Source organism: Varanus komodoensis, unplaced genomic scaffold, assembly GCF_004798865.1.
Source record: "Varanus komodoensis strain SLA01 unplaced genomic scaffold, ASM479886v1 scaffold53, whole genome shotgun sequence".
Taxonomy (NCBI): Eukaryota; Metazoa; Chordata; class Lepidosauria; order Squamata; family Varanidae; genus Varanus; species Varanus komodoensis.
Window position 1 is genome coordinate 80406 of NW_025336126.1, and position 22835 is coordinate 103240.

Consider the following 22835-nt stretch of genomic DNA (forward strand, 5'->3'; position numbering starts at 1 on the left):
TCAGGCTAGGTCTCCTCTGCCTGTCTGTCTTCTCCATTGCCCACTTATTTAGCACGGCTTGTGGCCAGTTGATCTGACAGTAATACCTCTCTACTTCAGGGGCATATGGGCACTGCTCCTCATTGTAAATATCTTCCACTCCTTCAGCTGGAGACACCAAGAGATTTTGGTTCCAGGCTTCTTTGGCATCTTTTTCTGGTCTGTTTGCATGGCTCTCAGCTGAGTCTTTTGGGGAATTCTGAGCCAGTTTATTGGCACCAACATCTGCAGATGGGGGCAGATTAGGAGAACCTAATAGTTCTGGCACCAAAGAGTCAGCATCCATAACACAGTTTGCTGAGGGTGTAGAATGCAGCTTTGGAAATCAAATCATGGAACTGGAAGGTCTTTGGCTGATCTTTTGTATAATGGTATAATTGTAGCCACAAGGAAGGCTTAAGAGCAAGGGGCAATCTCTACTCTTGCCACAGCCTCACAAAAGCATCATGTGAACTGCTAGGGATCTGAGAGAAGTTCCTGAAATAAAATTGGGAAGTGGGAAGACCTGCAATGAAACAACAGAAAGATTCTACTCTTGCTTATTCACTTCTATTCTATGCTTTGGTTGCAATCCCAAACACACAAGAGAGTAAGATGCACTAAACAGAGAGAAACCAACTACTGAATAAAAATGTCTAGGATGGCATTACTATTGCTGGGACTGTTGCGTATACTGCAAAATGTAATTTGGTGAAGGAAGGCATGAACAAAAGAGATGTGGTACCCTTGAGGATTATTACACTGAGAGGGATTATTCGCATCGTGACAAAGTGTCCTGGCCTTTCAGTCCAGGAATTGGATCAGAGACATTTATAGTTTCCTCACCCACACACAATTGTTGTGGGTGAGGAGTTAGTAGAATCTAAATTTAAATTAATGGATGACATCTTCCTATTTTTAAGAATGATTCATAAAGAGCAAGTATGAAAAGGGGGATTGTGTGTTTGATGGGGAAGAAGCACAAAAGGGAAAGCAATGTAACTAGATAACTCAGCCATCCTTCAATCTGGTGCCCTCCAGAATGACCAGGCTGACTGGTAACCTGGAAGTTGCAATCCAGCCCACCTGGATAACACCAGATTGGGATGGCTGATCTAGCTAGTGCCTAATCTAGAAACAAAACTGACAAATACTGGTTACGCACTCTGTTTTCTCCCTCCCAGAATTGGAAACAAAGCCTAGTAACTTTCCAATGATCTAGCATCAAACAGCAAGGAAGCCCACAAGTCCCAATCCAAGCAGGTTTCCAACCAGAGATACATACCTATGTTAAGTGCTTTGCAAGAGCTTCTGAGATGCCATCCAGTTGTCTCCACAATAAATAAACAGTGCAGAGCTTTTGAAAGCTGAGAGGGAAGGGACATGTGTTGATAAGACTGGGATTCCTCTGTTGCCATGACAGCTAGAAGTCTCTCCTCCCACATCTGTTGCCCAGACAACAGGAATTCACCTGAGGATGAAGCATTTATCCCTGAAGTTAAGTCAGCTCTGTTTGCCTAAGGGTAGGCAATTAGTAACCTCAGGTGACCTTTGCCAGATGGCAAAGAATTTTCTGATCACAAGACAGTTTTTACAGAGTCTATTCCAGTGCTCCACATGGTTGCGGGATTTTTCTGAGTTAAAGTCAAGAATAACTTATAAATTATTAAGCTATTTCTTACCAAGCCAGGTTTCTGCAAAGTATGTTATTCAAGTCTTATTCTGAAGCCTTGAAATCTTTCCCTTGTACAAGCCTAACCTACAAGTTGAAATTCAGAATGTGAAAAAGAGTTTTTTGCCATTGTTGATTTCCTGAAAAGGAAGATTTTGACAGTAAACCATCTCCATTTTTTCAATTCCAATCATCTTACTAAAATAATATTTCATTAAATTTAAAAAGTAGATTTTAACAGCAGCCAGATTTGCCTTGGTTGTTGTTGTTTAGCATTCATTAGTTAGATCCCTTATCAATTTCACCCGTGGCAAGATAAAGAAATTAAACTTTTATTTAAACAGAAAGGGCAGGATCCCGATTTACATGTGTGTAAGTTGGTGGCTCTGCCTTTTCCTCTCTGTGAAAAATTCCATGAAAATGCTTAACTGGGGTTTGAGGGAATTATTTGAATGGGTAAGCTGTGATAAGAAGAGGGTATTCCCCAAAATCAGGCAATGGCACCAACCATGGGCAGAGCCACTCCTTCTACAGAAGAGATATTCTAGATGTAATGCAAAGAATTAAAAATCAGAATGTACTAAAAAGCACATAATCTTTTGAAACATACTTTAAAAAAACAATGACAACACAAAGATCTACATTATCTTGAAAGGGGTTAGCAGTGTTACAGCCAGCACCAGTCCTCCAGTGTAGACCATTGCACAGTGAACTCCCCATACTTTTGCCACCACCTGCCTCGAGATAATGCTGGCAGAGTCTAGCAGGATTCTTCCACCCTCTTGCCATTTATCCAGGAAAGGGAAGCTAGATGGTTCCAGTCCCAGTCAACATTTACCCATCCTTCTCCCCTTCCCTCACTCAATAAGTGTGACCCAAACAGTCTAGATAACAAAACTTGAAGGTCGAAATAGGCACTGATCCCAACAGTCCAACTAAGCACATCTGTAAAGTAGAGGAAGAATGGTAGCGCATATACACAATAAAAAGAAAATGCATACACCAGACATTCTGTCTTGCCTATTGTGTAAATTAAGAAAGCAACCACACATGTATCAGGGCCCCTTGTTGGCATTTCTTAGTGCAGGGTCCCCAAATTGTTTGGCTTGCAGGCACAACTGCAATTTTGAGAGAATATTGTGGGCTCTCTCTCAAAATGTCTACCATGGAGGGGTGTCTGTTTATAAAATGGCTGCCATGGGGTGCATGGATGGCTACAAAATACTTATTTCCCCCGCCAAACAAACAACAACAAACAAACCAGAAAGAGTTAAAAAAGGAGGATTTATTCATGAACCCAAGAACAAGGCAGAAGTGGACACAAAAACAGAAAGCCGCTACTTGGAATCCCCACAAAGATGGTGCTTCATGTGAGGTAACGCCAAAAAGGCTTTTTGCCAGGTTTGGCTGACAGCGACTGACTGATGGCGACAATTGCAATTGGTCAATGGCCATGCACAGTGCTTTTTTTGTAAGAAAAAAGGTGCTGGAACTCATATCTTGTTAATCTTTTATTTAAAAAAATATATATTCAGTTCTTAACATAAATTTAATTTATTGTATTTAAGGCAAATGTTCATAGTAAATTCCAAAGTTTTGTCCAATTCTTGTCCGACAAATCTTCTAGACTCCTTTCCCTGCTGTTAGTATCTATGTGTTCTGTAGTTGTGTCTGTTAATATTCTGGCTTTTTTATTAGCAGGACCGGTGGTTGAGAATAAGTAATTTTTTTCATTTTTAAATTTGGGGTCACACTTTTACACTAAAAATTAAAAAAAGATTTTAAATTCACCAAGGTTTTTTTTTAAATATTTACCTTTTGCACATAGTCAATCACTGTACACACAACCACACACATCAGTTGTGTAACGAAACATAATGGTCACCACCCGAAGTAAGCACTGAGCGCGCAACCACAAGACCAAGCGCAAGCCGAGCAGCACCATCACGACCAGCACGGATGAAGTGCGCATGCATCGGACTCGACACACAAGCAGCCCGCATGCACCATTTTAATGATTTTGCCACCGACCTGCTACGCTCGACAGGGCGATTCAAATCCACATGGACCAAACATCCATTTTTCAAAAGTTACTTTTAAAACTTGGAAAATCCATCGAAAAAAGGTGCCAGAACTCCATTCCGGTGCGTTCCATGACAAAAAACGCACTGGCCATGCAGGTCATACAGACAGGGGATGCCCAAGTAAGTAGACAGGGTCTGCATTTATCCTGGGAAGGTGAAAAGTGGAGAGAATCATGTGCTAACCCTCCCCTGACAACTTACTATGTGTCTCTGTGTCTCACCAGAAGGTGAGACCTGACTGGACACTTGGTACAAAACAAGGAAAGTTTCTCCAGCCAACACATGCAAAGCTCACCTCCTAGCATTGCCAGGCTTTAGGGTATCGTGACACCCACAACACCCATTTATATATTTATTTACTGCTGAGCAAATTACTCTGGGAGTGACTGGGTGCCCTGTTCCTAACACCCACTCTTGGTGTCTCTTGCTTCAACATCCCTGAAGGTATCTGGAAATCCCTTCACTTCCCCTTGCTTTTGAAGTTTTTGCCTGCCTGACCCCTTGGTAAACAAGCACTGCTTTGTTATCTTCTCCTGTCTCCATGATACCCCATGCCGGGAGCAGGTAACTTGTGCCCCTTTAGATTTATTTTTTTGGCCTACAACTCTCATTACGTCCCTGACTCTACTGGTAAGGGCTGATGGGAGTCGTAGGCCAAAACAGCTGGAGGAACACAAGTTGTCCATCCATGCATGCCCCAGGAAGGTTGTTGACCTTTCTGTTCCCCATCTTCCCTGTTTCAGAAAGCTCTCTAAAATCTAGAGCTAGCTAGGCCTCCAGCCAAGTGTGAGCTTCCGCAACACTTCCTTTTGCTCCAAGCATCTGCTCTTGCATAGGTAGGAGCTAATCTGCACCAGGCTCATCTTCAGGATGAAGCAAACAGGCTGAAAATAAATAAATAGACCTCTCCCAGGATCCACATACGTAAGGGCCTATGCAGGGATTGGAAGAATCCAGACAGAAAAGAGTGCTGCTGCAGTGCCTCCTGCAGAAGAAAGGGGACAATTCCTCCCAGCATTCATAAGTATATGTTTTAATATATGCACCTTTCAGCACTACACCAGATGAAATAAGATTTTACACATCCAAAATATAATGTTATGGTTAACAACCTACTAAAAACAGTTGTACTCTGCTTTAGGATGGAAAAAGACTCCCAAAACAGCTTACAGATAGATATCAGCAGTAACATGGGAACTGCCCATAGCTTTATAATCTAAAAGACACGAAACACATGGAAAAAGAGATGAGTAAGGAAAGAGGAAAGTAGCAAGTTCTGGCACCAATTTGTGTACGATTCTCAGAAGGATTGGCTGGAATGGAAACAACTGGGGCACCTCATGAAATAGCTGCTCTTAAACAGGACCAGAGGCAGCTGGTCTCTGAGCAGAGGTGATGCAGTGGGCCTGCTTCTTTTCTCCCTTTCTGCTTTGCACTTTGATGAAGACAGCTGCCATTGGGGGAGCCAAAGGCAGTTGGCCTCAGCAAAGCCAACAGCATAAAATTGGTCTCTAAGGGGCACCCTGGCAATATCTGGATCCTCCCCCCTAAACTAATCCAAACTTTCATTCATTTTTGCATTCACAGAATCAAGGGTCAAAATTCTCTGCAATGCCCAGAACCCCAAATCCTAGAAGTATGGGATTTGCAACTATTCACATAAATACGCAGTGTTTTCCTCTTTTCGCTTGTGAAATCCCGGGCCAAGGGTGAAAGTAGAGATCTGAGTAGGGTTGCCAAATATAGGCACTGAAGCGCCTTGCTTATAGCAGCTAAATGGCAGGCAAATAAATAGTCACAGCTTAAGCTTTGTCCAATGCTGCAGTTCTTTACTAAGGGAAGTGCTTCCTGTTCATTTCTGCCTGAACAGGGAGTGGGAGAGTAGTAATTAACCTAAATTAATTACTCTGGAGTTTAGGGGGCAGCGGGCACTGCGTATGTGACATGTACATTTTGTCTGACTCTCAGGCAACTCCCAATACAACAAGCCATGTCGTCGCCTGGGCTACTGACCTAATTTCCAGGGTTGCCATGCCGACACCCAAAGGCAATTCATGAATCGCAGGCCAGGCTGCAAAACTGGATTAAACTGGTTTAGGAACAGACAGGGAAAGCCTTGTGCAGTGGGAGAAACCATTTCATGGCGGTAGAAAGGGGAAACCGCAGGCAGACACTCTGTAGTTTCAAATCCTTTGCAAATGCTATAAAAGAGCTTATATTAAAAGAAGGAGAACAGGGAGCTGCTTGGGTTAAACAGCAAGATAGAAATGTAAGTTCTGTTAAACCTAATGGAGCAAACTGATCATATATTTTTGTTTCTTTTAAAGGACCTTCTGTTCTGCCATTTTCTTTTCTGAAAACAGCAGTAGTGGTATTAATTTTTGAGAATCCTTCTAGTCTTGGTTCGGAATTTGGGTTTTTCTTGCTAGAAACAGACAAATGCATATTGTTACTCTCCAACACTTTTTTCTCTTTTTTCAAGTGATATGCATACAAGTGTTCTGTGTTTTTTATTAATATTCAATGCTGTACACATATATGATATAAATAATTATTTTTTTCAGCATGGTGAGGGGCTGTTTGGAAACCACTTCTGTCTGGCTATTATAAGAGCTATGCACACTGCTTTGGTCTTTTGTCCTCTCTCTAGGTAAGGCATAAATATACCTGTTCTAGGTTGGACTAAACTTTAGCTGCTAAAGAGTAACACAGCTTATCTATAAGAAGGAAGAGCATTTACTTCAAGGCCAGTCCGTCATTTAACTTTCAGAAAGCAGCGTGAATAGATATTGAAAGGTGTTGCTCATGCTTTTTTTAAAAGCTCAGTACACATAAGAATAGCTCTTGAATGACCAGACATGGATTTTTTTTTAAGTCTGGGAAATAGTTTTCTGAACTTCTGCTTTCAAGCAGCTTTGAGACAAGGCTGTATGCAAATTAGCCTATAGGCTTTGTTACTTATTGCAAATTGCTCTCCTTGAGAGTTGCAACTTAAATGGATATTAACAAGGCAACACTACACATATTGGATATACAGTATTTTGATTACAATAAAATATAAACACAGCTGCACAATTTTCAGGAACCTGAAAAAATATAATGCCAACTGCGCCTTTTTGAGGCCCTGCCAGGGGAACAAAGGCAGCAGACAAAAAGGGGTGGCAATTGAAATTGGGATAGGGAGACAAGAGGGGTTCTGCTGCAAAGGACGCTGGGATTCCAGCTGTTGGACAAAGGGAGAGAACAAGCCACGGTGTGTCTGATTCTGTTGGACCCACCAGTGGCTGTTCAGCAAACATCACATGCAATGTGGCTTACTCAGGGGCAGTTTAGCAGGTTGTACCAATGTGTCTTCAGACCCCCAACTGATTAAAAACCTTCCTCAACTGGGTTCCTTCCAATTGCATTGAACCCCATTCCCATTTCCCCAGGAAGCATTGACCATGCTGATTTGGAATGATGGGAGTTGTAGTCCAATGTATCTGGAGGGTGCCAAGTTGGGGGAGGCAGTGATAGAATAAGCAGTGGGGTTATATATAAACATTTCAATGGAACTTACTCTCAGGTAAGTGAGTATAGGATTGAAAGCTCAGTGTATATAACTGGAAAGAAATACACCATGAGGATGGAGATGGGGAGTCCTTGAAAGATAGTTGCTGTAGAGTCACAGTATTAAACCACAGTTTGTTTATTTGAAGTGAATAAATGAGTAGGCAAAACCAACAGAAAAAGAAACCCCCTCAGACCAGTAGAACCAATAGAACTTTCTTCTAAGTACAGGTGCATCAGAATTTGCTGCACAAAGCCCTAAACTGTATGCATGTACATGGCCCACCAGTGACATGGCAAAATAGTGAACATTTTCACAACTATAGATCCCTACCCTAGAAATGGCAATTTACATTTTCCAGGAGTGTGGATAGTGTCATCATATAGTTCATCCAGTAGATGGTACTGGACCAATTATATCTCAGTGGAGTATGGACTGTTAGCTATTGTGTTCTTGCTTGAGAGATGCAGTGAAGTGCTTACTCAGCTTCCTGACTAAACCTGCTGTGACAGGGCAAGAGAAAAAGAGGAGGGGAAGTGGACATGGGTAAACAGAAAAAACTTTTGTTGTACACAACTGCAAACAGTCTTTACTCAGTCTTTTTAAAGAAAGATGTCGGTATTATGATCAAGCAACAATATTTGGCTGTTGAAGGAAGTCATCATTTTAAAATTTTCTTAAATATACACATTTTCACAGTTCAGCTATTTTAAATATATATATAGTTCCCCACCTTCCAGAAAGTATACATGTTCATTCTGGTGTGTGAATATTTCCTCGTCTATATATATATATTTGCATTTTCAGTGTTCTTACTTGTTTGGTTGCTTTTGTGGCTCGTTGGTATTTCACACCGACCATGAGGTCTGGCTTGTTTGATTTGGATCTTGGAGATCCGGGTTCATGTCCTATTTCAAGACATGGTGACTATACTCAGCAAACTTTGATTAAGTCATGTTTTCTTAGAACCTTACCTATAATCTGGGAAGAGAAATAATCATTGGGTTTTGCTTGCTAGTTGCAAAGTCACGTCAGACCCATAGCGACCCCACGGACAAGACTCCTCCAGGCCTTCCTGTCCTTCACCATCTCCCGGGATCCACTTAAGCTCATGCAGACTGCTTCATTGACTCCATCTAGCCACCTCATCCTCTGCCGTCCCCTTCTTCTTTTGCCTTCAATTGTTCCCAGCATTAGGCTCTTCTCCAGGGAGTCCTTCCTTCTCATTAGGTGGCCAAAGTATTTGAGTTTCATCTTCAGGATCTGGCCTTCTAAAGAGCAGTCAGGGTTGATCTCCTCTAGGACTGACCAGTTTGATCGCCTTGCGGTCCAAGGGACTCGCAGGAGTCTCCTCCAGCACCACAATTGAAAGGCCTCAATTCTTCAGCACTCAGCCTTCCTTATGGTCCAACTTTCACAGCCATACATTGCAATTATTAGAAATACTGCATATTTATTATGACCAAAATTTCTAACACCATGTTTACGTGATAAAAGGGCAGCTATTCTAATCTGTTACAGTAAAGAGCCTTGTGGTATCTGAAATCCTAATAGATTAAGGGTGCAATCCAGTGCATGGTTCGGCAGACTGATTAATTTAATCTTGGCTAGGAAATGCTGGGAGTTATAGGGCATTTTTCTGTCTATACATGTATTGTGGGATATCTAATTTATTACTGTTGTTTGGGATATGTACATTGTATTTATAGATTTTATTGTGAGCTGTCCAGAAATGAAAGTGATGGACAGCCTAGAAATATCCTAAATAAATAGTACTGCATCCCTATAGTAGCATAATCTTTTGTACAATAGTTAACTTCATCAGATTAATTCATTATATGTTATTTATAATGCAATATACACTCAATATTGTTTAAAGGTATGTCATAAAACAAATGATTACAACCATAATTAAAATCAAATCTGAGAATTAAAATTAGAATTAGAGAACAAGATGAGGCTGCATCAAAAGCCAGACAACAGAACAATCTTTATTGCCCATCTTAAACACAGTGATAAATGAGCCAAGAAGAACCTCTCCCAAGTGGGAGTACCAAAACTGGCTCATTGCCACTGGAAAAGCATTATGCTGTAATTTAGCCCCCCTTTATGGTGAGATGCATTATGATCATACATGTCATGCAGGTTCCTATAGGAAGAGGTGGCCCTTCAAATATTCTGACCACACACCGTTAAGGGATTTGTAGAGCCAGCACCTTGAGAAACAAACCAGAAACCAGAGAAATTAAGAGCTGGTGTACAATTTGGTCTCCCAAGAGTGCTTCAGACAAGAGTCTAGTCCAGAGCACTTCATGAAACCAGGGCTAGCAAACCATGTTTTACTTGTGTGTGTGCGCGCGCGTGTGGGATGTTCTAAGATACCCCGAAAAAGATGCTTGCAAAAGTATTTGCAAGCCAAGGCATTGTGGCCAGAAGAAAGGAGTTGCGAGTTGGCTGCCTCCCACGTGAAGGGGCGCTACAGGCCCGGCCTGCCACCCCCCCAAGCCTCCTTTCTAGGCCACCCTATGCATGCCAAAAGTAAGTGCCGTTAAACTTTGTGGGGCTCACTCCAAGTAAGGATGTGCAGGACTGCAGCAAAAATCCAGGGTTTAAAATCACCTAGTGACACTACTGAAAGAAAAACACACTCATGCGGATTTTTTCCCACTCGTGCTGTTGTCCACCCCCGCCGGTACGCGAATGTGGTTGCTTCCAGTTTTCTGCCGTGATCTCATCCCACCCAGCAACTTGGGTCACACCATGGCAGTGCAATAGGGGAGCCCAGAAAGCCGGAGCATGACCCTGAGCACGTTGTTTTGGTAATTGAGTTCCATTGCCGCGAATGCCGCTAAATGAATGGAGCTTGCACAGACCTCCGGTTGTAGAAGGTGAAGTCGTGAGCAACGTGGGCGGTCAGCTGTGTGCTCTTTCATAAGCACGTTTCCAATGCTCCCCCCCCGCACTCTTATATGGTGCAGCCCAAGGGGGATGGGAGGGGAAGGTATATCTGGGGCACGGGCGGGGAAGGAACGGCAACGCGGTCGAGAAGGCGGCGGAGGGTTGCTTTTGCCCGCTGGGGAGAAAACCAGGGTGGGCTGCAGCAATGGCATCTAACGGTGAGAGGGGCGACACAGGAAGGGCCTCACTCTGTAAAGCGCCGGCGGGGTGGCATCTAAGGCGTGTGATGCCTTTTGACCGGTATTATACGAGGAGAGAATCGGAATCCTGAGGAACTGCTCTTCTTAAAAGGGGCCATTTTTTTCAGTCCGCTTGATTGTGCAAAGAACGGGGCGGGGGAAGAATAAAAAATAGAGGGAATAGCCAAGTAGTAGGGATTTGGGATGGGGTTGTAAGAACGGGGAGAATACCGAAGGAAGTCACTTCATTCGAGGGGGGGAGTGAGGCTGAGAGGGTTCAATGGCAAGATAAAGGGAGCACTTGAACCCAGATTAATGGGGTTAGCTGCAGGTAGGGGCACTCTGCATAACGAGGCCGTGCTGATATGAATTGAGGGCTTCGGTTACCACAGAGTAGGTCTGAGAGACTTTCCAAAGGAAGACGGAAATGGCGGCAGTCCTAGAAAGGGGGAAGCGAGGCTTTTGCAGTGGGTGGGGCAAGTGCGGCGTATCGGAGGCGCTGTTTCTTCCCGCTTTTTCTGCGCGTTGTTCCGAAATGGAGGGAGACGCCTTCACCTGGAGGCTCCCGTTTGGATTTTCCGAAAATGGAGAGGACGCCGTAGAGAGAAAGCTGTGTGGATCCTAACTGCGCAATTAACTGCCGCCATTTTGTGCTCCCGTGCGGGGCGGGGGGGCAGAAAGAAGCGGCCGTGCTTAACAGCTCCAAAAGGCAGCAAGGAGGGCTCAGTAAATGAGGCGCGGCGGCGAGACGGGGTTTCAAGCTGCTCTGCGCAGGGAGGCGTTAGTAGATGCGCATGCGCAGAGCCGGTCCCTGAGGGAGGGGTTATTAAGCAATGGAAAACTTGACTTAGGCGCAGTGGGAAGGGAGGGAGAAGAATCGTTTACCCGCATGCGCGCTCGAATCCGAGCGGGGGAAAGAGCTCGCTTGAAGTGTTGGCGCGTGCGTGTATAAGGCTGCCTTTGTCGCAGTGTTACATCCGGGTCCTTCTGGCCCCTCCCTCTTGTTCTGTTGCATAGCTGCGAATGATTCATTCTGCCCCGCGCGTCCCAGAAGGAGGTCGCCCACGCGCGGCCAACCGCTTCCCCCGCCTCGTTTCTAGGCCTTTCTGCAGACACTTTTTCATCGTCCGCTGGACGATTTACATGTGGACTGAAATTCGGTTCAGCTCTTATCACGCATCTTAATGGGTGGGATAATTTAATCTTCCCCGTGTTTCCCATGCTTGAGGGCAGTACTGATACTTCTCTGATCCTCCATCCGAGTTGTTTAGGGTAGAATCCTGTACACATTTAACTAGGCATAAAGTTTCATTAAATTCAGTGAGGCCTGAGTCAGGGTTACAGCTGCCTAGGGATGCAGTTTCAGTAAATTAAATTGAGGTTTTCTCGAAGGTGTGAGGTAACTTGAAAGGGTAAGAACTTGCCTTGCATTGGCAGATAGATGCATGTAAAGTAGCATATAAATTGTTACGAAGTTCTTGTTACATGAACTTTTTAAATATTTCATTAGATTGGGTCTTTATGAATAGTTTTTTAATTGTAACTCATTATGTCTGGCAGTACCATAAGTGATTAAAGGCATAATTCTGTGCAAGTTTAAGTAGGAAAAAGTCTACAGCTCACAGCACACCTTGGAGTTGTAGCTTTTTTCCTGTCTTAAACATGATTCTACTTCTGCCATAAACTGCATGGCATGAGGAGAACCAGAGAAATTGCAGAATAACCAGATGTCTCTTAATTTTTTCCCCATTATTTTTTTTTTGCTAAAAATAACACTTGAGCTTTGCTAGGAAGCTATTCCAATTGCTCATGCAGCCTTCATGCACTAATTGCATGGAATATTAGGGATGTGAGGTCTCCTATAGGAAGGAAACAAAAAAAGGGAAATCTAATTTTTATAATTTTTATAATCCTTATTTTTTCCAGGGATATTCTTGGAACATTTGGAAAGAGATTTTTCTGGATTTTGTTCCAGGCCTTTGTATTCCTGTCATGTGCTATGTCAGCATCCTGGAATATAGTATTTGCACACGTGTTTATAATCAGACTCCTAGAGAGAACATCCAGCTTTTAAGAAATGTACCTCAGCTACTATCCCATGTGAAGCGCCTCCTATTCTCTCTGTAGGGAGAATTTTGTTAAATTGGTTGTGTACAACCAATCTTTTAAAACAGATCTAACATGGTTTTATTTTTTTTCCTTGTAGATTATAGCCAGTCGGCAACACAGAGGTAAATAACCCTTCAATTATTCACCTTTCATGCATGATTGGCACATTAGCATGTCTTTGCATGTGGCTTTCTATGTACATAACTATAGCATTAACCATACATGAGCAGTGCTTTTCTTGATTTGAATCCTGAAGTAGATTATGCTAATTATGTCTGTAAAAACATGGAGGATGCTTGGGCTCCATGAGCTGTCCCAGAGAAGCAGATCCACATGATCATACTTTGGTCTTGACTAATCTTAATTTTCTTTTATTAGACAACAGATCCTAATTTACTAGTAGTGGTAGTGCTGGCTTGTTCTGGAAACATCTTATCAGAAAGCAGATCACTTAAATCCAAGTTTACTCTCTTGGTCTCAAGTTATTACAAAATTCAATCTTGAATTGCATTGGAAGAGCAACACCTGAAGTAACTACAATTTTGTAAGGAAGTTAATTTCCCCTTCCCCATAGCATTATAAAGTATTGGTTTCTGTCTGTATGTGTGGTGTTATGCTCATAATTCTAGAGTATTCCCAATTCAGATTCCAAAAGCAGGTTCCACGAAAGCTAGAAAAATTGTTCAAGAGTTGAGGGGATTTTACATGAAGCTGTTCAAAGAAAGTAGGGCAGCTTTAGAACTATTTCAGGACATTCAGTTTGCAGTCCTATTTCTGTAGGATTTCTTTCTGTATAACTTGCATAAGATTCCCAATTAATGCATTATGTGAAATACTGTTTTGTCTATTTTCATGCCACAGTGAGTTAACTGGATTTTTAAGGTGCCACAGCACTGCCTGTAATTTTCCTTACATGCCTGCGGTTCTTCCAACTTACTCTGGCAGGATGGTTACACCTTTCATAATTTTATCTAACCATGCTAGGTGCATATGTTTTAGGGAAGAGCTTGATTTTGTTTTGCTATGAATACAAGATTGTGAGATATTTGTGGGGGGAAAGTTCTTTAGCTGATTTTTTTTCCCCTCTTGCTTTCCCTTAGTTATGGGGCATACCCAACTCCACCCACACAGGGTTATTCTCAGCAAACTAGTCAGCCCTATGGGCAGCAGAGCTATGGTGGTTATGGACAGTCATCGGATGCTTCTGGATATGGCCAAAGTAGTTACAGCTCTTCTTATGGGCAGACTCAAAGCTGTGAGTATTGTAGCATATTTTGTTTCTGGTCTTCATTCTTGCTTGGGTGAAATATGTGAAGAGATCAGCTAATCTGAGAGCCAGTGTGGTGTAGTGGTTAAGAGCATGGGACTGGGACTCAGATGATCTGGGTTCTAGTCCCTGCTCAGCCATGGAGCCAACTGGGTGACTTTGGGTCTGTCACAGACTCTCAGCCCAACCTACTTCACAGGGTTGTTGTCGTGGGGATAAGATGGAGGAGGAGATGTAAGCTGCCTTGAGCCCTTTGTAGGAATAAGGCAGGATACAAATGGAAAAATAAATAATCTGGAGAATTACTGACTGTCTGCATAGCTAGGAAATTTAGAGAGCAAATGTGTTTTTCAGAGGTAATTGGCAGTGTGGCATTTTTGCCCTTTATGTACTGTATGTGACAAAATGCTGACTTGCTTTATTGCTGAGTGGGAATTTTGATTCTGGTGCTTTTGCATCCCATCCCAGCACTATTTGATGGCTTGAGGGGAGTTCTAGATAGTGGTGTGATTTTAATAGTTTGATGCTTAGAAAGTCAACTGGCAAAACTGAAGTGGCTTACATTTCCAATGCTTCTTACACATTTTGCCTGTTCCCATCCTTAAGCAGCATTTTCTGCCCTTGCTTTAATTGGCAGGGGTGTACACATCCTATAGGATTCTGCTTAGTGTGTCAGGAAAGTTGGAATCTACAGGTAGTGAATGGCTTAATGTTCCTAAACCCTAAGTGTACTAAGCTAAACAACATTAATGGCCAGTGATTGCATGCCACACAAGATTTAATTGGAATGAATTGTTCTTCTGAACAGCTGGCTATGGCACTCAGTCAACACCACAAGCTTACGGCTCATCAACAGGATATGGCAGCAGTCAGACTTCACAGACATCCTATGGACAACAGTCATCCTATCCCAGCTACTCCCAGCAGCCAGCCAGCTCCACCACTGGAAGGTGAGGATCACTTACCACAGTAGTGTCCAAAACGGGGAATAGTGCAATTTTCATTGCAGCTTTTAGGCTGTTTCTTTATGTTAAATGACTTACTGTATTTTTTCTGGCTACATTGGAGAGTGGTGGTGAAGAATCTAGGCTTGCTTACCCTGTGCTTACCTTTATAGAGCAAGACTATTTGTCAGCCAGAGTTCAGATTAGTAGCCAGAATTTCCATCTATATGTGTTAGTCTTTTGATGGATTTGGATACTTGGTGAATTAAATGCTTTATCTTTTATACATGTCACTTTTTGAAATCTGCAGTTACGGCACCAGCTCTCAACCCTCCAGCTATGGGCAACCCCAGAGTGGAGGTTATGGCCAGCAGTCAAGCTATGGCAGCCAGCAGCAGAGCTCCTACGGGCAGCAGCCTTCGTACAACCCACCCCAGAGCTACAGCCAGCAGAGTCAATATGGCAGTGGCAGTAGCAGTGGAGGAGGTGGTGGTAGTGGATGTGAGTACACTTCTTTTTATTCCTCATTGAGCTGTATGTACAAAATTCACTCAAGCACAGAACGTGGAAGTCAGTGGCTGCCACCTAGTGGGAAGCAAGAGCAACTGCTACTTGCCATCATTCCATGCCCCTCTACCAGACACTGAGCCTTGGGCCTTACAGTCTAATGTTTAATTCTTTTGTCTTTTCCAGCTGGTGGCTATGGCCAAGATCAGTCCTCCATGAGTGGAAGTGGCAGTGGAGGTGGTTATGGCAGCCAGGATCAAGGTGGATATGGGAGCCAGCAGGACCGCAACCGTGGCAGAGGCGGTGGAGGCAGTGGTGGAGGCGGCGGTGGATATGGTAGAGGTGGCTTTGATCGGAGTGGTGGTAGAGGTGGCAACAGAGGTGGTCGTGGAGGCATGGGGTAGGTGTCCAATCACTTGTTGTGGGAGAGGGAGTGGGTATCTTTAACCGGCATCTTTCATAGTACTTGCCAATAAGAAGCTAATCTTTTATGTATGGGAGGGTGTAATGACTAAAGTGTATAGTGTTTTATGTATACAAGGGCGGGATGCCACCATGTACATTGTTGAGATCAGAGTGCTTTCTCTTTGGGGTGACTATTTAATGGATTTCAACAGGTTTATTTTGTTCCTTGTCTGCATGTGAAGGAGTTAAAAATCTGTTTTCTGACAATCAACCATTGCAGTAACAAATCTCTGCATGGGGGCAAAACTGTATTTTCATCTCGTAATCCTACTTGGATCTGTTTACAACCTCAAAGGTGCACTTGATATGAACATAAGTACTATTCCGCAAAGGTGAATTATGGTCCTATTTGAGCCATGTTACATGTCTGTACCTGCACATACAAGAAATTCAGTACTTCCTTGTTATGAAAAAGAAATTGATGTCTAGACAATAGGATTATCCTTCAACTCTATCCCCCAGTGTAAACCCAGTGAGGTACACTGAGGGGGCCTGGTTTATATGCTGAAAGCAACTCAAGGGTTATAAAAACTTCCATCTATAAGAGATACTTTGTGCAGATTGTAAGGCAGCTTTCCTTGGGGTTATACTGCCGTGGTCTAGCCATATAATGGGTGTCAATTTAGGTTAAAAGGATGTGTGTTGGTTTTCCCACATAGTGGCTGGACTTGTACTTGTGGCTTACGTTGTAGCACAGCACTATCCTTAGCTGCTTTGGGGTGTGTGTACTGCCTCCTTTTTTGTGGAGGGGTGGTAAAGAGTGGTGTTTGAGAGGCAATGGTTGCTAAGCAAAATCCACTATATGGGCTTCAGCTGACTGGGAGATGAGATAGTAGAGAGGTGAGTATAGGTGGGGGCAGCTGAAAGGTTGTTTGCTTATGAAAAGTTGTTGCTCTGTTAACAATACCTGCTCTGTTAACAAATTCTGCATTTTGTGTGCCACAGGTATGAAAGTCAATGAACTTAAATCAAATCTCCACCTTCCACATGTTAGTTAAGGGTCTGAGGAAGGGAGAGAGATCTTATGGCAGGCAGATATGCAGTCTTTAGAGTTGAAATAACTTATTATGAGTACACAATGATGAGGGAACGGGTTCTTACATGCTTTCAAAGCAGATATCTGCATTTAGGGTTGTTAAACAGCAAAAACTTTGCAAAAACAAATTGAACTTGAGAAAGGTGAACTGGAAATACAGCGTGCACGGTATACAATATTTTAAAAATGAGCTTGGTTCACCAGTCATGCCAAGAATAGGACGGCTACAAGGAAAACAACATTGTCTCAAAAGCTGCATCACGACGCCTCGTGTAACGGTTCAACATCGGAAGCAAGAATGACTAAACACTAGAGCTGTTTCACTTGCAAACCTTCTCAAGGGTTTAATGATACATTTTTAAAAATGCTGAGGGCAAAGAAAAGGTGGAGCAGGTTGTCTTTAGACCTTCAGGAAGAACCAAACATAAATGTTGGCCAGCATCTTAACGGATATGGTGTAGTTTCTAGCAACAAACCTTTTTAGCCATGGAAAAAGCATCATTATCTTCTAACTTATCTCCTCAGCGGTGGTGAGCGAGGTGGTGGCTTCAATAAATTTGGTGGTAAGTCCAAAGAGTTCAAAAACTTGAACCACAAAAGTGTATTTCTATATTATTTTTTGGAGACGCTGTTTGTATGCCAAAAAGTTGAAAAGCCACCGTTTATCAGATTAAAAACCTATGGGAGCCCCCCGTTGTGGCATATATGCCAAAATGGTTGGTTGTATCTGTGGTGTTGATGTCCACGTTAAGGGGCTTTCTACTCGGCCAAGTTCTTGGTGCCAGTTCAGTACATTTTGGTTGTATGTCTTGCAACAAGACCGGGGGGGAAATGAACCCCCTCCCCGAGACCTGTGTTTATGGGAGAACATGAGGAAAAAAATCACTGTGTTGGGTTTGTGTGTTGTCCCTCCTTAAAAACACATCTGAGAATGCGGTGTTAAAATGTGTTAATGAAAGTGCATGCAGTCCTGAGGAAACATGGTAAAACAAAGGTTTATGGTACCTTGTTTAAAAAGTTACTGGTGTAGGAGACAATATGGGAGGGACCGCTCCCTTCAAACTTGAAAATGTAATTCTGTTTATATGAAACTCTTAAGAGCTCTTCAACAAATAAGTGGTTTCACACGCTTCTTTTTAGAGAGAGTTTGGTGTTAATATTACGAAGTTTCACAAAGGTCTTTTTGAACTTGAATGTAGCAAACCGAAAGAATTGGTTTTAAGGAAAGTTCCCATAGGGTTGGCTGAAAAGGGCTTGGCATTAATATTTTAAAACACTTGTATAGGAATGTTAATGCATTTGAGACCAGTGTTGGGCATACGCTTTCAAAAGATTATGATTGGGTGTGATAAAAGGTGTCAAATGGTTTAAAACCTATATATAGAATGTTAATAAAATGTTTTATGCAAGTGAATAACCTGATGGTTTAGAAAAACAAAGCTCTCATTTGTAAAGGGCTTATTCTAAACGTGTTCTCTGATGTAAGATGGTTTGTTCTCACTCCATAAGTTTCTTTTTTCATGAAGTGTCTTTATGATGAAATGAGTCCCAGGATAGATTGCAGTATGCTGCTACAGACCGCATGGTGCTGGAAACTTTAAAGACTGATCAAGGGTCAATAACAGACTCTGGGTAGCAGTGGCAAATGTATGCTATAAAAGAATGTAAAATAGATGCTTCAGAGTGGTTGTCCAATGGTGTTTCAAGTGTGTGTCTGGAGGCCATGCTTCTCCCTGCAAAACTGCAAAATTAGATCTAGTATGACCTGGAGAAAAGAGTGGTAAACTGGTTTTACAATAAGCAGTCTTGTCATTAAGACATGGACCACTTTTGACTGGATGTGGGGATGCTTCTCTTGTATTTTAAAGTAAGCCTGAGGCTGCATATGTTCCAACACTGGCCTGTTTCTTATGTGGTTGTGATGGTGGTGCTGATACATGAAAATAAGTTGGAAGCTCTCACTTGCTAACTGAATCTTTTCTTCCTCTTATTTTCATGTGCAAAAGGACCACGGGATCAAGGATCACGTCATGATTCTGGTAAGTATTTGCTTGGGTTGTTTCACATTGACTTGATTTGCAGTCACAAAGGATTTGGAGGTCTAAACTTTCTAATGTGCAGGTGTTCCAGGTGCAAATGCTAGATGACCTGAGAGGCCTGTGGTGTCCCTATTAAGTTGAAAGTGAGGTGTTCTTCTGCAAAGTAAATGACAAGAGTTTTTAGGTTATGTAAATACTTATTTCAGGTTGGTCTAAAAAAGAAACTTTGTGATTCAGCCAAATAAAGCAGGAATGATGATGTGCAGATGTGAAGACCAGTGTTCATTCAGCAAAAGAGTGTCCTGTAGCATTTATTTAAAGCTTGAACATGGTGTCAGAGTTGTGCATCTTGCATTAAAAATAACACTGTATCATTCAGTATTTGCTGGAATACTGTTAGGTTTTTTGATTTAGACATGGCAGGAAGGACACTGGTGGGAAGCAGGAATGCAAAGACTTTTAAACACTAAAATATATGATTTTGCTCTTTTGCAGCTGGTGAGCAGGATAATTCTGACAACAACACCATCTTTGTTCAAGGACTTGGTGAAAATGTAACTATTGAGTCAGTAGCAGACTATTTCAAGCAGATTGGCATCATCAAGGTAAATTGGTGCTCATTGTGCCTTTGTTTGCAGCTGTACTCATTAACTAAAAGGGTGCAATGTTGCTATAAAGAGCATTCAAAATCTTGTCTCTAAACACTCCAGTAATGGTGATCTGAATATAATGGCAAAATTGTTTCCTACAGTATGGGCAAATTAGTATGGGTGGATTCTTTTAATCTGTTTTTAATGATTTTTCCAGTCAGTACAGTGGTTAGCAACTAAAGGTTAATTAAAATTTCCATATAGCAGTATGACAAAACAAATGACAGTTGCTACATATAGCTGCATTACTTGTAACAGCAGGATCTAGATGAGTCCAAAACATAATTTAGTGTGCTTTTCTACAGACGAACAAGAAAACAGGACAGCCTATGATAAACCTGTATACAGACCGTGAAACAGGAAAACTGAAAGGAGAGGCTACAGTTTCCTTTGATGATCCCCCCTCTGCAAAGGCTGCTATTGACTGGTTTGATGGTAATTGCCACTTTAGAATTGCAATTCTGCTACTAAGTTGGGTTTTGAAACTAGGTTCTTACTCAGTGTGACAGGGAAGAGATCCCCCTGCAGTGTTAGAAGAGAAATACAAGTGCAGTAACTAGGGACTGCGGGTGGTGCAGTGGTTTAAACTGCTGTTCTGCTGGGCTGGTAGGTTGCCGGTTCGAATCTGCATAATGGGGTGAGTTCCCGTTGCTCCGTCCCAGCTCCTGCCAACCTTGCAGTTCGAAAGCATGCAAATGCAAGTAGATAAAAAGGTACCACTTTGGTGGGCAGGTAACCGCATTCCGTGCCCTTTGGTGTCATGCCGGCCACACGACCACGGAGACTGTCTGCGGACAAACGCTGGCTCCATCAGCTAGGAAACGGAGATGAGCGCTGCCCCCTAGAGTCAGGCATGACTGGACTTAATGTCAAGGGGAAACCTTTACCTTTACCTAAAGAAGTACTAACACTGAAAATATAAAATTTTGTTTTCATATGGGGCTAATATAAATTCTCCCTGATCTCACCAGGGAAGGAGTTTTCAGGTAACCCCATCAAAGTTTCATTTGCTACCCGACGGGCAGACTTTAACCGAGGTGGTGGTAATGGCCGTGGAGGAAGAGGCCGTGGTGGTAGAGGAGGTATGTGTGTCATTGGTCTTCCTGTAGTTGAGAATAGCGGAACTTGTAATAGAATTGCTTCATGTTATCCCTATACTGTTTTTCAGCAAGAAAGGAGGAATTTGTTCATTAGAGTGGTGGGGAGAGGAGGGACAACATGGCCTATAGAATGTAAAACATAAGATGGGTATTGCATTCTGCTTAAGTTGAAAAGTAAAATTTAATAAAAGCGAGAGGTAAACTGCAGTAGGAAAACATTTACAAAATTAGTAGTTGCCACTGACTGATTTCTAATCTCCTCCTCAGGACCCATGGGCCGTGGTGGATTTGGTGGTGGTGGTGGAGGTGGCAGTAACAGTGGTTCAAGTGGCGGCAACAGAGGGGGCTTCCCTAGCGGAGGAGGTGGCCAACAGCGTGCAGGAGACTGGAAATGTCCCAATCCGTAAGAAGAATAATTAGTGTCATGAGTGGAAGGGTTGCGGGGAAAGGGTCTAAGTTACTGGAATTGAATTCAATACATTTCTTCCCTTTTCCCAATGCCTGTCTTAGCACATGTGAGAACATGAATTTCTCCTGGCGTAATGAATGCAACCAGTGCAAAGCACCAAAACCAGATGGACCTGGGGGACCACATATGGGTGAGTGGAAAGGGCTTATGGAAAATGTTTTGAGATGTTGTCTCTTGTGTACAGATGTGGACACTATCTTGTAGTGCATGGTTGAGAATTCTTTCTTTTGTTTGGATTGGTATTGTACATTAGTTCTTTGCTGCACTTACTCTGTTCTTCTGAAACGCACAGCTTGCATCTAGAATGGTTTGGACACATGAGAAAAGCTGTATCAGACCAGCAGCGTAACTTCCACCTCCTCTTCTTTACCAGGAGGTGGATTTGGTGAAGAACGGCGTGGCGGCCGGGGAGGCTTTGACCGCGGTGGCTTCCGTGGAGGCAGGGGTGGAGACCGGGGAGGATTCCGAGGTGGAAGAGGTGGAGACAGAGGCAACTTTGGACCGGGAAAAATGGACTCCAGGTAAATACTACTTGAGCAGCAGAAATTGTAGATGGATGAGTTGACAACTGGAAATTGTATTTCTTTTTCTGGATACAAATCTGAGGGGGGGGGGACAGACAATTGGATCTGTATTTTGACTTTATGTTCATCCATTGCAGTCCAATTGTGGGATGTTGCTAAGTACTATACAACAAATAAGAAAAGTCTGTAAATCTGGAATTTAAACTTTCTTCTCTTTTCTAGAGGGGACCATAGACAAGATCGCCGTGAGAGACCCTATTGAGCCTGTACAGAATCCCAAACCATGTGAATTTATAAACTTTTTTATTTTGTATAATGTCCAACTTTGTTGAAAATTTGTGTACCCCTTGTTGGTTTGTGTACAAACTTTGTATTCCCTTCTATTAATTTCTGTTGACTGTGTGGAATTGTTTCCAAGTACATTTAAAAACATGTTTTAGTCGTGTGTAAATTGCAGGGTGGGGTAGGAGACTTGAATAATAAATGTTTTCAGTCAAATCTGAAAATAACTTGTTTTGGTCTGACTTGTTCAGCAAATAATAGATGTAAAAAGGTAGTGTGAGATACATATTTAGTTTTTGTATTTGTTTAAAGTGGAACAAGCATTTGGAAGTGTAGTAACCATTATGTAAGGTGATACGGCATTTCAGTTCTTGTTCCATGGTGGAGTGATATTTGTATACATGTATACATGCAAGTGATATTTCTAGTTTTACTCCAATTTAACATAATTGGGTTATGATGGGAGAATTGGGTGCAATTCTCTAGGATCCTTCTGAGTCCTGCCTAGCTCTGAGATCCTGAGTTCAGAGGCTTACATGTATCTCTTGTGAGGATGATAACACACACCTTTCCTTTGAATCATTATCTGGCAGAGCTTTACAAAAGGCAGACCAGATCTTCTGTAATCTGCTTATGCCACTCAAAGCTACCTCTGGCTGTGAATTGTTAGACAAGCATGTGAAGCCCCAAAGCCTCCTACATGTTTTGATTAATCCTGATACAAGCCAGCCTTACGAAATGTTTTTACTAACATGCTGAGTGGAAACACTTGTGCAGGGAGAGGAAATGTTCTTCTAATGTGAAAATTCTTAGCATAGTTATGAGCATGACCAACACTTTTGGTAAAGTCCCATTAGTTGCCACTTTTCTTTTTTCCTAACCAACTTCCTAGCAACAAGGAATGTAAACTGTTTACTAAGACTAATGTAATGGTTTCATTCTTGTACCAACACTTGGCATTTCTGAGGTTTTGCAAATCTGG

At 42.4% G+C, this 22835-nt stretch overlaps 1 protein-coding gene across 1 annotated transcript; it reads left to right on the top strand.

Moving 5' to 3' along the window:
* The first annotated feature begins 10345 nt into the window (after positions 1 to 10345).
* Positions 10346 to 22077, top strand: FUS (FUS RNA binding protein). Its single transcript, XM_044447868.1, has 15 exons — positions 10346 to 10440; positions 12668 to 12692; positions 13671 to 13825; positions 14646 to 14787; positions 15092 to 15282; positions 15475 to 15688; positions 17315 to 17352; positions 18796 to 18828; positions 19324 to 19433; positions 19784 to 19913; positions 20450 to 20560; positions 20846 to 20981; positions 21089 to 21177; positions 21421 to 21568; positions 21794 to 22077. The coding sequence occupies exons 1-15, from the start codon at positions 10428 to 10430 to the stop codon at positions 21831 to 21833; spliced, it is 1575 nt and encodes a 524-aa protein (XP_044303803.1). The 5' UTR covers positions 10346 to 10427; the 3' UTR covers positions 21834 to 22077.
* Positions 22078 to 22835: the final 758 nt, after the last annotated feature.